Source organism: Filicampus tigris, chromosome 18 (genome assembly GCF_054856515.1).
Source record: "Filicampus tigris isolate MCC_2025a chromosome 18, RoL_Ftig_1.0, whole genome shotgun sequence".
Classification (NCBI taxonomy): domain Eukaryota; kingdom Metazoa; phylum Chordata; class Actinopteri; order Syngnathiformes; family Syngnathidae; genus Filicampus; species Filicampus tigris.
Window position 1 is genome coordinate 7045854 of NC_141234.1, and position 16054 is coordinate 7061907.

The 16054-nt window shown below is 41.4% G+C and overlaps 2 protein-coding genes and 1 long non-coding RNA gene across 3 annotated transcripts in view; 1 reads left to right on the forward strand and 2 right to left on the reverse strand.

Moving 5' to 3' along the window:
• The window catches only part of LOC147132229 (uncharacterized), a 42054-nt gene that overhangs the window by 20652 nt on the left and 5348 nt on the right, over nt 1-16054 (forward strand). The window contains exons 3-4 of the long non-coding RNA XR_015082284.1: nt 1911-1996; nt 12703-12855. This is a non-coding gene — a long non-coding RNA (uncharacterized LOC147132229). The remainder of the gene's footprint in view (nt 1-1910; nt 1997-12702; nt 12856-16054) is intronic.
• On the reverse strand, nt 6824-8100 carry txnl4a (thioredoxin-like 4A). The gene is made up of 4 exons (XM_086014653.1): nt 7946-8100; nt 7557-7738; nt 7260-7363; nt 6824-7183 (listed from the first exon to the last, which is right to left on the reverse strand). Exons 2-4 carry the CDS (start codon nt 7707-7709, stop codon nt 7012-7014), a joined length of 429 nt encoding a protein of 142 aa, XP_085870779.1. The 5' UTR covers nt 7710-7738; nt 7946-8100; the 3' UTR covers nt 6824-7011.
• Nucleotides 8576-15095, reverse strand: LOC147132231 (E3 ubiquitin-protein ligase ZNRF2-like). The gene is made up of 4 exons (XM_086015577.1): nt 14282-15095; nt 12695-12790; nt 10807-10912; nt 8576-9405 (listed from the first exon to the last, which is right to left on the reverse strand). Exons 1-4 carry the CDS (start codon nt 14607-14609, stop codon nt 9348-9350), a joined length of 588 nt encoding a protein of 195 aa, XP_085871703.1. The 5' UTR covers nt 14610-15095; the 3' UTR covers nt 8576-9347.

The window sequence follows — 16054 nt, forward strand, 5'->3', positions numbered from 1 at the left end:
GGCTAATACATGAATTATTTTAGCAGGAATGAATTACTCATTCATATCATTATTACTCAGAATAATCTAAATGACTTTGTCGAGTTTTTTTGTTTTTTTTGGGGGGGTGGGCTGTGGGGGGATGGGGTTCTTCAAATATGCCCCTAAATGACATACTACACAAGGTATATGCATTCTATACACATACATTAATGATAAAAAACACACTTTACATTTGACCTGACTGACCAAACATGGTCATAAACAACAGTTTGGATATAGGACATGATTACTTCTCGATTGCATGCTTGTAACTCTCAACTCGAGGCTCCAGAAGGCTTGGATGCACTTGCGACTCCATAAGGGCAGGAACAGATGTTGTCTTTAAAGGGCATTTATGGCACACACAGAGAGGTGGGGGGAGGTCAATTTAAAGTTTTTTTTTTTGTTGTTGTGTGTGAAATAACACTGACCTGAGGCCTTAAGCCAAACCCATCTGACCAACTGTGGTGAACAAATCCATCCGTTCAGGTGGCACCCCGCCGTGAAATCCGATCTGTACACATGATGCTCATGTGACTCTTGAGGTGGGAAAAGTACGCACACTTAGTACAAAGTACAAATACAGATACTAGTATGAAAAAAAAAAAAAAGACTTCCATAAAAGTAAAAAAAATTAAAGACTCTGAAATGTAAATGAGTACAAAAATTTTTAAAAGTACCAATACATTTTTAATTTGTTTGCAAATTCGCACTCTAGAACTGTGTTGAAGTGAATTGAGGAACTTCATTTAGACAAAAGTAGTGCTTTGATTCAATTTTAGTATCAAGAATCTGTGTTAAAGTGAATTGAAGAGCTTTAGATAAATGTAATGCTTTACCACTCTCTTGTGCCATCTTGGTGCCAAAGAACAATGTTGAAGCAAGTTGAGGAGCTTCATTTAGACAAAAGTGGTGCTTTGACACCATCTCTTGCCATCTTGGTGCCAAGGAACTATGTTGAAACAAGTTAAGGAGCTTCATTTGGACAAACGTAATGCTTTGACACCACCTTGTGCTATCTTGGTGCCAAGAAATTATTTTGAAGTGAATTGCGGCGTTTCATTTAGACAAAAGTAGTGCTTTGCTTGCAAACTTTTGCTACTAGGACCAAGACCTGCTGTTAATAGTTAAAAAAAAAAAAACAGTTTTCTCTGTGCATTAAATAATTCCCTATTTTAATGACTTAAATTGTGCTTGTACCAAGAAGATGAATAAAAAAATGTTACATCATGTCACATCATGTTGTTGTTGAAGCGCAAGCTAGCGTTGGTTCAACTTTCATGCTATCAAAATGTGTTCCGAAAGCTTTACTAGCGTTGTGAACTGAGTAACAATGTAAAATAAGCTAATTTGAACTCATAACTTACTTGTAGACATTTTCTTTCTTGTTAGACGGAACATTTTTGAATGAATGCCAGAAGCTGTAGGTTTTCAGGCAAGTGCAAGTACAGATACCTGACAAAACTACTCAAGTACCGTAACCAAGTATTTCATTTTAGCAAGTGTGTTGCAGTGTACGGGAACCAACATTAGCGTGTGCATGCAAGGATACACACTGCATAAGCGCGTCACATTTGCATGAGATTAGCGGGGAACTTTGCCTCCAGAGATACTGTATATAGTCACAGCACAGCGCGTGCATAATTATGCAATAATAATACTCTGCAGTTTGCTAATTCATGGTCCCCTATTTGCACTGAGTTCGGCAGAAACATTTTAACATGGGCGCCATTCATCATAAGATGATGAAATAGATTTAGAAATAAAGGCACAGGCTGTGCGCATGAGACGAAACTGAAATATGAATACCTGAGTGTTATTTCTATACAGCAAAGGTTGGAGCACCCTGAATTAGTCATACTGTCCGTTTTTTTGGTGTGTGTTTTCAGGATCAATTGTGCCTTTCTGTTTGATGTTGGATGAATGGATTGACCATGTGACATGTTTGAAAAGCAGGACAAAATGAAGACGAAAGGTAAGAGAGCTAATGTTTTTTTTAGGGGGGGATGATGCTACTAAATGAATTTAAATGTAATTTCACATCAGCATCAATTCTATTTGTGACAGAATTTCAGTGCAGAGCATCAATGAGCAATAACACAAGAAGTACCCGATATGGCTTTCTTCGGCTTTTCTGATTAACACTCCTTTTCCACATTTTGGAAAATTTCCCAGTGTAAAGTTCTTGTTCTTTTTAACTATAATGGCCCAATTATATGAAAAGGTCCTTAAAAGACAAAACATCTGAAGTCTGGGCTGATCGTGTGTCAACTGAAGCCCACTGCCATACCCCCCCCCCCTCCCCCAAAACTCATGACCCCCACTGGCAGCTGCGGAGCTGCGGACACCTCGACACACCATTCAAAAAAATTCCCGCTTGGCAACCGTTTATTTTTAGTGGCTGACTCAGATGGTAAATGTAGCTTTGTCACTTCGAGCATCACATTGACCTGCAGCATCCCCTCCTCGTGTCCTTCCTCCATCACCTCCTCCTCCACTTTATGCCTATTTCTGTCCTCCTCTTTGGAGTCATTGATAGAACTACCTACCCCCCCCCCCCCTCCCCCCATCCATTGCATCTGCTCTCCATCCCCCGGCAATCTCGGCGGGTCGTCAGCATCTCCATGGTCTCCCCGCACCCCCACGGAGCTCACGCACTTAGTACGCTCTGCCTGTGCTCTCGCCTTGTATGGGCAAAATGCATTGGAAGAATAGAGAGTGGTATATGGGGGTCTGGGTAGTGGGGCGGGGGGCCGTACCGGCGTGGGTAGGCAGGTGAAGGGGTGGGAGGGCAGCGGCTGTGACGAGAGGACAGGGATGCGTTCGAGGTAGAGGAGGAGGGATGAAGACGGCTCAAGACATCGTTATGTGATGGAGCTCAACGAGTTACTATTAGTATCCAGGAGGCGACTAGTGTGTGACACGTGGCTACTAGTTGGCCGAGTTGTGTTGCTAGTGCAGCACAGTAATAAGCCTACTAGTGTGGTCTGATTATGTACTAATAGAGCAAAAGTGGCAGGAGCTGTTGAAAAAAAATAATTTAGGACAAAGTGTACTAGTGCATGGACCTTAAGATGGATTTATTTTTTGTTGCAATTGAATAATTAGTTCACAGAATTATTGTAAATAATATAATGTAAATGCTAGCAGGATGAGCAACATTGCATAGACATTTAACCATTTAAACATTTTATTAAATCATCGGTTATTAAATAGAATTAAGCAAAAGACAAAAATGATACCTTGACTTAAGAATTTATTGCATTATGAGCTTTCACTTGGTCTTTTTTTTTTTTCTCAAAATTTTTGTTTGGAGTCTGTAGACCACCTTTTAGTGAAGTGAGAAACAGAAAATTCTGAATTTTTTTTTAGGTGTTTATTGAATGCAACACGCGGTCATAAAACACAAGTACAAAATGAAAGCACCTGCACATGAGAAGATTTGATTTGTAAATCCAGCTTGGTCACGGAACTAGTATGTCAGTGCACTACATTGTGGTAAAAGATGGATATTTTGCGAAAAAGGAAAGTCTCCATTCCATAGCATACCTGCTTGAAATCACTTTTACAAGATATTAAGGCTGTTTTTTATCCTTAACAATTTTTAAATCCGCCGTTCAGACGGTATATGTGCAACATGGATTTAGCCATGACAGACTAAACTATTTTTGCTACTGCTCGCCTGTGATTCTGATTTCATGCGCCAGTGCTTGAAATGGAACAAAATGGAGTTTGGCCCAAATTTGAGCTTTTGTGTGTGTGTGTGTGAGTGGTGATTGTGTTTGTGAGTGGTGATTGTGTTAGTTCAGCTGCGGCAATTCTCAGCATTGCACCTCCAGTGCGGCAGGAGGCACGGCCAGCCGGCCGGGTGGCCAGCCTGCCTGTGAGGAGCGAGCAGGTGCTAATTGGGCTCCGATGAAAATGGGGGTTACGCGCGAGGAAAGCCTGGTGTGGTGTTTGCTCAGCATGTGTGTGTTTAAATCATAGCGACACCTCTCTCCGAGCGCTGCTACTTCACTTTGAGCTGGTCAGTATTGTGGCCTGTTTTACTGCTGTTTCTCCTCTCCTCTTTCGGGGGAAAGAAGATATTTTAATTACTGTCAAATGTCAAAACGGGCCAAATTTGACCTGAAGTGTATGGAAAGGTTACGTAAAAGAAAAAACAGTTCAGACTCTGAAATGTGCTTAAGTAGTTGTAGTCAAAAAAAATTCTCAAGTAAAGTACAGACAGCTGAAAAATCTACTTAATTGGAGTAACAAAGTATTTCTACTTTGTTACTTCCCACCACAGAGTGAGAATTACTCCCGTTTGGGAAAGGCAGAAATGCAAATCCGTTTAGTCACAGTACCCCGAGTGGAGTGAAAGGCAGACGGGTGGCGTATTAAGCCAACTGCTAAGTGTGTCGCTGAGAATGGAAAGAATGATGTTTGCTTCAGTATTTTATCTCCTTAAAACATCTTTTTAATCTCCTCCGACCCATAGGCAACAAAAAGACACTGAGAGCCCCCCTACAATCTTAGATTTGGGTTCATCATCCCTCCACCGTGACTCCCAATCAGCTTTATTTAAGGGAATGAGAGAAAACAAACATACCAACATATGGGGCTCGATATTGTTCCCTGGTATATGCCTCTTGTGTAAAGATCTAATTAAAAAGCCAAGTGAAATGGCGGTGCGTGATTGGTTGACTATGTTGAAACAGGAGAAATGGAAGTTGCCTCCTAGGACATTTGGAAGGCTGCATACCAGGAAGAATTTGGTAATCCAATAATACTAGGCATCCCCATTTTCATGGCAAAGCATCAAAATTATCTTTTGGCTTTGGTGCCATGCTCCACCTGTAGGCAAAAAAAAAAACTTGACCGCAAATAAGTCCTTCTGGTGTATGTATACAAGTATAGATAGACAGACCATGAGGAAATAAAGGCATTATTATGTATCACTGCTGATAGAAGGATGTTTTGGTGGGGTAGGGGGCTGAGGTTTTGGCAACAACCCTCTCCCCCCCACATTGGGTTTAATATCCAACTATAGAGGCATGCCAACATGTCTCCTCCTTGGGCGCCCCTCTTCACAGTTTGATGACACTCCTCTCTGTAGCGATCCCCTATCAGTTGAAAACAGATCACGTATTACCACGGCTTTAAGGTTTGGACCCAATGGCACATTTGGGTGTCGTGAGACATAATCAGGTGGGAAATTAGTCAGATATATTTACTACAAATTATATATCTTTGCCCATTTATCTATGTCAGTGACCGACAGTCACCGGCTAAATGCTCTTCCACTAGATGGCAGCAGCTGAGTAAATTGAGACAAGATCATTATTTCAGTATAGAGTGGACCCGGAGTCTGTTTTTTTTTTTTTTTTTTTTGCCAATATGCTCTAAAAATGATCCCTTAAAAATGTTTTTAATGTAAAATATGTGCCTTGGGGCAATAAAATTTGAGAAACAGTGACTTTACACTCACTTTGCTCTGTCTCCATATGAAGTGGACTCGCCCGGCACTTGTCCACACTTCCCATTTACCGCCACAGTGAGCTGATTAACAGTAAATAAGGAACAACAACGCATAATGATGTGAATTATAACAGACCAATGGAACATCACTGGCCCAGCGTTAAGTGTACATTGGGGGTGAAGTGGTGGGCAGTCACAAATGTATGCCAAACCTTTGTAGGTTAATGTAAGTGGAAAGGACAAGAGGGGCCCGCAGGGGATGTTAATAGGGACGTGGCGGTGGAGTTAATTTGCGGGAAAAAAATGTCACTGTACAGCTTTGTTTGATTCCAGTTTGAATGTGTCACTTTGTAGAATTGTGTATTGTGTATATGTGCCCTGCGATTGGCTGCATGCAAACTAGTTGGGGGGTGTACAATGCTTCTCACCAAAAGTAAGATGCTCCAGCTCACCCGTCATCCTATTGAGCACAAACTTATACTAAATGGATGGATAGTTGAACATTCAAAGTTTATATAATATTACTGGTATATACAGGGATACCAAGTGGTTAAATGTCACTTGGGGGTTTGGGGTCATTGCCACATAGTGAAAATACATTATTTTCAATATTAATCATTTGTGGTACTGATACTGCCATTCTCTAGCTTTCCGTTTGATGGTGTATTTTTTAAATGATTAAAAACAACCATAAATATCACAGTTTTATGAAGAGCGTAGAGTGGCATTTTTAGTCACCACTTTGGCGTCATCTAGTGGAATATTTGTGACAATGCATTTAGAGTTCTTTACTTAAACCTCATGCAAGTTTTTATTTCTTTTTTTATTCACTTAGTTGTGGTTCGTTTTAAAAGCAGGTTTGTTTATTTTTTGAAAATGTTTTGTTTAAGATTTTTTAATATGGGAGTATTTGTCGAGTGCAAAATACAACAAAATAGTCACTAAATGTTGTGTAATAAAATAAACTACGATTCTCAAACGACTGTTTGACCTTCTTTGCAATACAGTACCAAAATATATTTAAAATTAACCCCGAAATTAAGTCAAAGATGACAAAGGACATTTTCAGTATGATTATAGTTTAGTCTTATTAACGCAAGATGTAGTTTTGTTTTATTGTTTTTTAAAGCAGTTTCTATTTTGTTAACGAAAATGTTTTTTTCAATTTTGTTTGGAGAATGGAATGGTTTATTTTGTTAGCTTTTGTTAACTATAATAAAATTGATGCAAGCAAGTGACAAATTAAATGTGAAACGTGAAACTTTTGAATGTAAAAACATGAATTGTTATGCAACTCCACACATACAGGTAGTTATGAAGAGTCTGCTCAAAACAAGAATACATTTTCCCATTTATATCTGACTTTATTATGACAAATGAGGCCTTGGTTATTGTTGAGCACCAAGAAACAAGTCCTTAGAGTTTAAATAAATGGAAAAAAATGTAATGAAACGAAACAAAATATAACATGTTTAAAAATACCAACTAAGTGACAAAATACTACAAAAAAAAAAAAACAGAATATAATTAATATCTGTATTTTGTGGAATAATCCTTGGGCGACACCACCAGACCCCGTCCTTTCCTTGCTCCTCGGTACACCGTCTCCACAATGTCTATCATCTCCTGCTTGTCCTCCATTGTCCAGTTGATCTTGTTGTTGTTGCCAGTGCCCAAATCAATCATGATGTGCTTATTCCTTGGGGGGGTGACACGCATTTGACTGTCAGACAGACTAAACACGAATTAAATAAGAAGGATTGTGAGCATTTTACCTGAAAAAGAACATAACAGTGCAGGGGTCATACAACTCGTACATCTTGTTGAAGTCGGGCACTTCTGTGATGTCCACCAGGTAGATGACGGCAAAGTTTTTCACCTGTTAAAGCAGCAAAATTGATTTGTTATATATACCGTATTTGTTACTGTATATAGTGGGGTTAATAGGTCAAATTTCCACAATTTGTCCAATTTAAAATCTACATTGGCGCTAGGGGGTGCATTCTTTTAACTATGCCGCTCGAACCAATGCCGATAACGTAACAATACTTTTATTATGACATTCCACGAACCTTTTCAGCAATGCTGTACAGAACCTCGTCCATTTTCATACATGTCGGGTCCCAGTCGTGTCCGAAGCGGATGACGAGAACTCGATCCTCCTCGGACAGGATGGCTTGGTCGACCTGCCAGCCATTGTGGAGATGCGGTAGCATGTACGACATTTTCACACGTCGCCGTCCACTCCCCACTCCTGAAATTGACAACAATATCGGATAGATCTAGCATGTTCATTGTCATATTTTACAATAGCTCTGAACAGCATTGAGAAAAAGCACATATATGTGAAGCCGCTAGCCCAATGGCTAATGCGTAATCGAGTTAGCTTTAGGAATATAAGTTTAAAACATCAACACATAATCAAACAACTGTTAAAGTACTTTACAAAGGACACACTTACCTTAGTATCTTAGTAAAAAGGTGCTGTCCGGCTGAACGAATTGTTTAGAGAGGCAAAACTAAGCGTGTTTACCGCAATTCCAGACAAGAACGTTGCTGGTTGGTTTCCTGACGTATTCAGTACGCGACGGAAGCATGTACCTGTGACGTCACTTGTTTTGTTTGAACGCAATTAAAAGCAATAACACAAGTATTTTTTGGCACAGTATTTTTTGTTAAAGCTGAATAAAATTTTAAAAACATTTTTTAAAAAACAATGAAAAGCCAATCAACTTTAAGCTTATTTCTCTGATTTTTTTTTTTGGAAGGTGTATTGGTTGAAAGTAATTAAGAAGTTAATTAAAGTGTAGGATAATGCAACACATTATTCCTTATCCTATTGAAACTTCTAGAGAAAAGTTAATGACATAATCACCCACTGTAAAACAGGACAATGATTTATTTTTAATTGTTGCTCAAAGTCTAGGTGCAAATGTTCAAAAAACAGGAGTAAACATGTAAGTGCACACACTGTTAAGAAATATTAAAAACTTTGGTTATGTATTTTTTTGGGTGTGTGTTTTTTTTTAACTAAGCTTCGTTTATTTGACAGTACATTTTATGGCTTCAAGTTTACGTTGTATTCCGTAAATAGACACAATGACAAAACATTTATTTTCTTGTGCAATTCATTACAGTACAAATAGAAATGACACAGAACAAAGATCCAAAGGTTATAGGAAACTTTCCAGTCTATGACATAGCAGCATATTATGACGCTCCTTTTTAAAGAGCGTACAAATCACCATTTAAGATATGTCTGAGCCTATCGTCAATTCCACTTTCTACATGCTACACAATTGCATGGATGTGGTTCAGAATAGCCGAGCATTAGCTATTTCATGTTAAGACTATTTGGTCTATGACATTTGTTTGAATATTGGGAAAAATAATAAACTACTGCCATCAACGCTAATCATCCCTTAAAGCTGATATAGGCATCTTGTATTCTGTATGGCTGTTTTTTTTTTCACATTGTTCAGCCAGTCCAGAACAGGCAACGGCAACAACCAGAAAAATCTCTATTGAAATGTCACATTACTTTCCCATCACAAAACAGTTCCTTCCGCCGGATCCCACTTTTTAGGGAAAGGCTCGAGCCAGCACAGGGCCCGATGAACATTCACTTTGGAGACGCAAATGGACTCCCAACCAGTAGTTTCCCCCACACATTCCACGACACCCCGAACTAAACTAAAATAAAATCCATCCAATATCCATCGACGTCTCTCCCGCGAGGCCGCACGAATAATCCGCTACAAAATCATGTTTTACAATCCCTGATGAGCACTTAAACATAATTACAACACTGGAACGTACAGTGTTAAGGTTGGGTACAGTAGATTGATTCACTGTACTCTTTGCTAGTTGGAGGGGTGTTCCGGACATGAGCGATTCACTTCAAACCACTCGTCTATACACCTGGAAACAAAAACAAACAAAAAAAAGAGCGAATTACATCTAAATGCATAAAAAACTTCACTTAGTGTTGACTACTGTTCAATTTCCATGCACATACAATATGTTTCAGGTCAAGGATCTCCTGACATTGAGAAATATTTGTGTCATACTTAAAAAAGTCATCAACTTTCTGGCTTAAAAAAACCACACACACACACACACACACACACACATTTAGGGTATTTCTATTCCTGTTCAATTTGAGCCAAACAGTATGTAAGGGTTAAGCAGTTTGGAATGTGAATGTTTTCTTAGGCGGCACGGTGGTCGACTGGTTAGCACGTCCGCCTCACAGTTCAGAGGTCGCGGGTTCGATCCCGGCTCCGGCCTCCCTGTGTGGAGTTTGCATGTTCTCCCCGTGCCTGCGTGGGTTTTCTCCGGGCACTCCGGTTTCCTCCCACACTCCAAAAACATGCATGGTAAGTTGATTGGATACTCTAAATTGCCCCTAGGTGTGATTGTGAGTGCGGATGTTTGTCTCTGTGTGCCCTGCGATTGGCTGGCAACCAGTTCAGGGTGTCCCCCGCCTACTGCCCAAAGACAGCTGGGATAGGCTCCAGCACGCCCCGCGACCCTTGTGAGGAGAAGCGGTACAGATAATGGATGGATGGATGGATGTTTTCTTAAGATCTGACTCAATATTTGCATGCCAAGGAAAATAAAATAGTTTTCTTTTAATCTGTGCCATCGCTTACAGCTATTAGAAGACAAGTTGTTCCAAAGTTAAATAGTACAGTGGTAGTGAAGGATAGCTACGAAATGAGTGACGGAACTCTGCATTTACAGCAATATGGTGGCATTAGCTCACTCGTCTGCCTCACAGTTCTGTGGTTTGGTGTAGCAAAAAAGCAAGCTCAATGTGTTCTTAGCTAATTAACTGTTATCCCCCCCAGATAATGTCCACCTATTGGGTGGTGATGTGCATTTAAGTTTGGGTGGCAATGTGCATTTAAGTTTGCGTAAAAGCATACAATTCCCTAAGAAAATTATTGCATGTTTTTATAAGATATGCATACTGCACAGGCCATTATCGCGATGACGATATTTTTTCGATATATTGAGCATCTCTACTCTGAACTAGGCGGGTGGAAACAGTGTCATGGAGCCATGTACTGTCAAATCTTGGATGAAACTTCCCGGGTGGGTCTTCCGGCATGATAATGACCCCAAATATACAAAGAATTTGTTTACCGATATATTTAAAGAAAGGAGTGGCTCAAGAAGCAGTGTTTTAAAGTAACCTAGTCAGTCTCCAGCTCAACCCAATTGAAAACCTGTTAAGGGAGATCATGCGTTAAGTTGTGGCAACTCTGTATACTGTGTGTGTGTGTGGGTGTGCGCACAAGTATGTCTATAAATTACCCTTTATGGTAGATACAGAGGCATGGGAGTCTGGCAATGGTGTCGCCTTGCTCCAGCTCCTCTAAGCAGATGGCACATTCCCCAGAATCTCTTGACAGGATGTCCTCTGAGATGAAGAAAAAAAAAAGCACAAATAAAGCTATTAAATGTCAGATGACTTACTGGACCCTGTGTCTTTGTAACCTGTGATAGAATTCCCATAGAAGCATTCTATAGAAAAAAAAAATCATTATCTGAAGCATACTTAGCTATATTTCTAGCGACGACAGGCCCGCGTGACAAAATCCGGGCTTACTGGTGGCACTGCCATGTGCCGTATTCACACAAAATCGAACTTTGCATAGAGATAATCAGTATCTGCATGGATTAGGAGATAGATTCATGCAATCCTGCATTCTGTTGATTTCTGATGTGCACGGTTGGTGGTCATGAACTGAGGAGCAATCGTATTTTTTTTAGACGATGCCAGTGGACCAAACTGGATGTGGACTTTCTCTCTCAGCTCTGATTTCTAATTGTTCTGTTTTTCTGTTGTGCAGGGTGTAGTTTGACATGAACTGTCAACAGTTGTGATGGCTTTACTGACATGACATGTACATTACGCGTGAGCATGTGCCCGTACATTACTGCGGGTTCTGTGAATTATTTCTAGTCGTGACTGCAATTGCGCATGGCGGAGGTGATCATAACTGGCGACAGGGGATGTATTGCATGTGCACGTGCGTAACCAAGCATGCTATTGACTTTATGACTGGGTTTTATCTAGTACAGCAGTGTCTGGAGAGAAGAGAGGAGTGCCCCGAGATGTCAAACCTGCACGAGCACACATTTTTTGCTTTGACTTTATTTGAGAGAAAAACACATGTAGACAGATAATACACCAATATGCGCATGCAGATGCTCTTTATCCTCTGTGAAGAACATTTATGACTGCAGCTTATGGAGGAGTTTTGGCCGGTTCCATGTAGACGCATACGTTTGTATTATACTGCCCGCAGGTGGCCAAGGCACACACAGCAGATGGAGCAGCAAAATGGTAACTGAATTACTACAACTATCAGAGGTTCGCGTTATTTATAGGAAAAAGCCATTCACATGGGCCCAAGTGTATTTCTAGTTGTATTTATTTACATTGCGGGCACATGCATATGACCGTGGGTATTTTGAGTATCTGTATCTATTTATATCATGCAAGGTGGTTATCATTAATAACTGGCAAGGAGCGATCGCATTACAGTAACTGCATGACTGTATACTGTATGTGCATAGCCTAGCGTGTGCACACACTGAAACACACTGCCATAGAATATTGCGTCAGTATTCAGGTTTTTTGGTAGTTGATGCTAAGCTGTTAAAAGATTTATAATTGCCTTAACATCTATGCTAATTTCTTTATTATCGTCACATTTTATGCGCATTTTAATTAGCCATTCTTTGGGCATTTTGAATTAGCATTAGTTAGCATTAAGCTAAACGTTCATCAGATGAAATTCTATGGTTTGGTTGACCATTTTTGTTCTTTAAATATGTTTGTTAAATATATAAGTGTTTGAATTTTGTTTTGCGTCAGTTTTACATTAAACTTCATCTAAGAGTGACAGTTAGTGCCTGTTAGTTGGAGACCCGTGTGAGCGAGTTTTCCTTTCATTCCCACAAAGTGACATTATACAACAGTCTCCCAGTGCTTGTCAGCGAGAGAGTGAGAACAGGTGCGAAGGAATACTCCAAAAATTGTGTTTTAATAAGTTAGTTGACCTCAGTTTGAAAAAGTTATTGCAAATTGTCATGTTTGGTCTGAACGTATCCCCCGCCATAAACGGGGATTCTCTGTACGCCGGCAGGTGACATGTATTGCTTCCCCCTTCATAAAAGCTGTTGTCGTTCTTACTGTTGTAGGTGAGGCGCGATTTGCTGAAACACATGAGCAGATGTTTCTCTATTTCATCCGACGCCATGAACTTGGAGCACACAGGACAGTGGAAACCTGTGGAGGAGATGAACACAGAGAGGAAGATGAAGAGGACCCTGTTGTGGTCTCAAACTGAAAAGGTACACAACACATCCTTCCGGAAACACACCACGTGACCTTTTTAGCATGCAGAGCATGCCAGGGACTTTTTAACTCCATTATCTCGAGCCCTTCTTTTTATTTCAATTGAGCAAGGCCATAATGTACCTCATAACACATTCTTCAGGAAACGCACCGCATGTGACCGGCTGGTTGGTTTAGTCTTTAATCAAGTCATAATTTGAAGGCCATATATGTGGATTTGGAGCAGCTTCTGGGCCAGATTAACCGGGCAAGCGTCCACTCACTGGAGTTTGATGAAATCCAAATCGGGAAATGGCGTCCAATGCATCATATGTGCACCATGTGTCCACGAGCAAGGCCAGAAAAAGAGGAACAGCACGTGGACGCGACAGAAGCCCTGCTGGTCATGAAGGATTGCACTTCCTCATGAGGGAAATCATCACCACCAACACCACGGGGAGTCATATCAGGAGAAGTCACAATAAGGAAATGACATGGAAGCACTGTAAACGCTTTGTTTCAATTATATGACATAGGGGGAGGTGAGACACTGTTATGAGTAAGTTCTGTTTTGTCTCCTTTCGGACACACCCCTCCAGGAAGTGTGTGCGTTTGTGTGTGTGTGTGGGTGTGTGTGTGGCGTGCAAATGTGTAACCAGCAGGCAGCTCTTATCTGCTGACCTACATTATGCACTCTTCCCTCTCGCAGTCGCCGTGAAAAACAGGCCGGTTTTGCAAGACGGTTAAAGAAGGAGGAGGGTAGGGTGGAAGACTCTTAAACAAAACAGCCACCTGTGGCTGCAATCAAACGGTGACGGCTGTTATGCTAAAAGTGCCATATGCCCCGGTGGAAAAATACAAGTAAAGCCAGTAAGGCCTTGTTAAAATATGCATACGGTAAGCTAACATTAACTTTGATTGGACACGCATGGTAAAGTTAGGCCACAGTGAAGGTGACGTGTTCTTCAGAAGAGAACAATGGATAGACGCAGAGCAGGTGGTGGAGGGCAACATGCGGCATGTGGGCCATTTACAGCCCCAAATAAAAACCTGAGCTGCAGCCCATCCCTGCTGACTTTTGGGGCGGGAGACTCAAGGTACACCCCAGACTGGTTTCAACCAATCACAGGGCACATACAAACAAAAAAAAACAACTATTCAGACTCACATTGCTTGCAGTAAATGCATCAGCACAGCTTTTGCATCCAAGTCAATCCCCCAACTGAAATCCTACTGAGCATGCATTCACACCTATGCACAATTTAGATTAACCTAATACACATTTTTAAATGTGGGATGACTCTGGAATATGCACAGGGAAGCAAGAGCCGAGAACCCAGAAATGTGATTGTATGTTGCAAAAAAAAAAAAAAAAAAAATGTAACTCTTAACCATCTGCACAATGATCAACTTTGACCTCGAGCAACCTGATCTTGAGCTTACCTGTCAGCAGGCGGGGGGACAGATGAGCCGGTAGGGACCCTATTAGCAGCCTGTGGCCCTCGGGGGTCATCTGGCCCTCGTCGTCACCATCTGTGCCGTCCAGACTTTGATTGAGAGCGTGCGAGCCCGGCCTGCCTGCGGCCGGTATGCTGAGGCCGGAGCTGGTGGGCCCCCCGCCCGTGTACCTGATCCGGGGGCCCTCGGGTCCATTGGTGTACCTGAAGCCCGCGAACCTTTCCCCTCCGCCGGAGTTCCCGGACGGCAGATCGGAGCTGGAATATGCCCGGGTTCTGCCGTCGTACACGGGACTGCTTTGTTTGGTCCCCATGCTGTTTTTTGTCTATTGTTTTTGTGATCGGAGCGAAGCTCGTCAAGCTCTTGAGTGGGGCTTAACACATGCTTACCGTCCTGACGATGTGACAGCAACAAAGAAAACGCAAGTCAAAGCGACACTGCCGCGTCGAGACAACATCTTAAAGTTCCAGTGTTGTGCGTAAAAGTGCGCACTGGCTGACACGCAACTTTAATTTTCCAAACGGGCGTTTTTTGTTTGTTGTTGGGGGTTTTTTTCCAGCTCGGCAGAGCCCTTCCCCTTCGCTCGTTTAGCCCCGAAACAAAACAAAGGTTGAAAAAAAGGTAGAATGTCTTCAACCTGACGCCATCCGTCGATCCTCCTCGGGCAGACGAGCGTATGATCAAGAGTTGACACGCATCATACGTAGTTCAAGTTTGTTTTTGTTCTCGACTGAGGACAGTCTAGAGACAAAAATACAAGCAGGGATTGCCCTCCTCCTCCCGCCGGAAGCGTACGCGAAGAGGGGACTTTGTAGCCTTCAAAGTAAAAGTAAAAATGCGACCCTCCGATCTCAGGTCACGGTACAATTTAAGAGTTAAGCTTTTTATGTTGCAATCAAATTGAATTTTAAATCATTCTGCTTCAATTCTACATACATACAATTGTGTACTTTTACTGGTACTGGTACTTTTATTTTGAAGGCCGCATTCATTTTTCCTCGTTTCCGACCCGTGCTTGACTCCCAAGTCGGGCTCTTGCGTCAGGTGGCTAGTGACGTCAGATTCAGTGAGCCCTGCGGCCTGTTGCTGGCTCAGGACTTGTTGCCATAGTCAATCGCTGGCTGCACAAAACAAACCATTCGTGCTTACATTAATGACTTTCGACAATATTTTCAAATTTATTTGCATATCCTGTGATTGCATTAACTGCATCACGACAACCTTTATGTCCATGCAATGCCTTGTACTGTACTTGACGCCTATAGAGTACACATTCATATTCATCCGTAAATTATTTAGTCTTAAATGGACTGAACATGCATGTTTTTGGAGTGTGGGAGGAAGCCAGGAATGACACAGGAAGTGCCGTAGTCAAGATTTGAACCAAGACACTCGTGATTGTGAGGCAGACATGCAATTTTTAGCAACTTAAAGAAATTGGGCATGGACCTAACAGAACAAAAGGAAATAGAATGTTTCTTTTTATTTCTTTTTGCAATTTTTGGGTTCGGCTAGTTAGGGCCACGTTTGTGTGTGAAGAAGTTTCCCAGCACACGAGGACCTTTTTTTTTTTGGTGATTTTGCAACGGCCAATAAAAAAAGCACAACAAAAGGGAAGAAAATTGACCCCTCGGAATTATTTTTTGCCAAATGTATGTCTGGAAGGAAGTGGGGTTTTTTTTTAGCATCTTGAAAATGAGTCATTTTGCGACCGCCGCGAGCCTGGTGAAACATGAAAATCGATCCCCGGAAAATACA

Coding starts and splice junctions, on each gene's coding strand:
- txnl4a (XM_086014653.1), bottom strand. CDS start 7,709: ATGTCGTACATGCTACCGCATCTCCACAATGGCTGGCAGGTCGACCAA. Junction 7,364..7,556: donor TGTACAGCATTGCTGAAAAG/GTTCGTGGAATG, acceptor CTGCTTTAACAG/GTGAAAAACTTTGCCGTCAT. Junction 7,184..7,259: donor ACTGTTATGTTCTTTTTCAG/GTAAAATGCTCA, acceptor CACCCCCCCAAG/GAATAAGCACATCATGATTG.
- LOC147132231 (XM_086015577.1), bottom strand. CDS start 14,609: ATGGGGACCAAACAAAGCAGTCCCGTGTACGACGGCAGAACCCGGGCA. Junction 10,913..12,694: donor ATCGCGCCTCACCTACAACA/GTAAGAACGACA, acceptor TCTTCATCTCAG/AGGACATCCTGTCAAGAGAT. Junction 9,406..10,806: donor CTCTGTATCTACCATAAAGG/GTAATTTATAGA, acceptor TTTTGTTTCCAG/GTGTATAGACGAGTGGTTTG.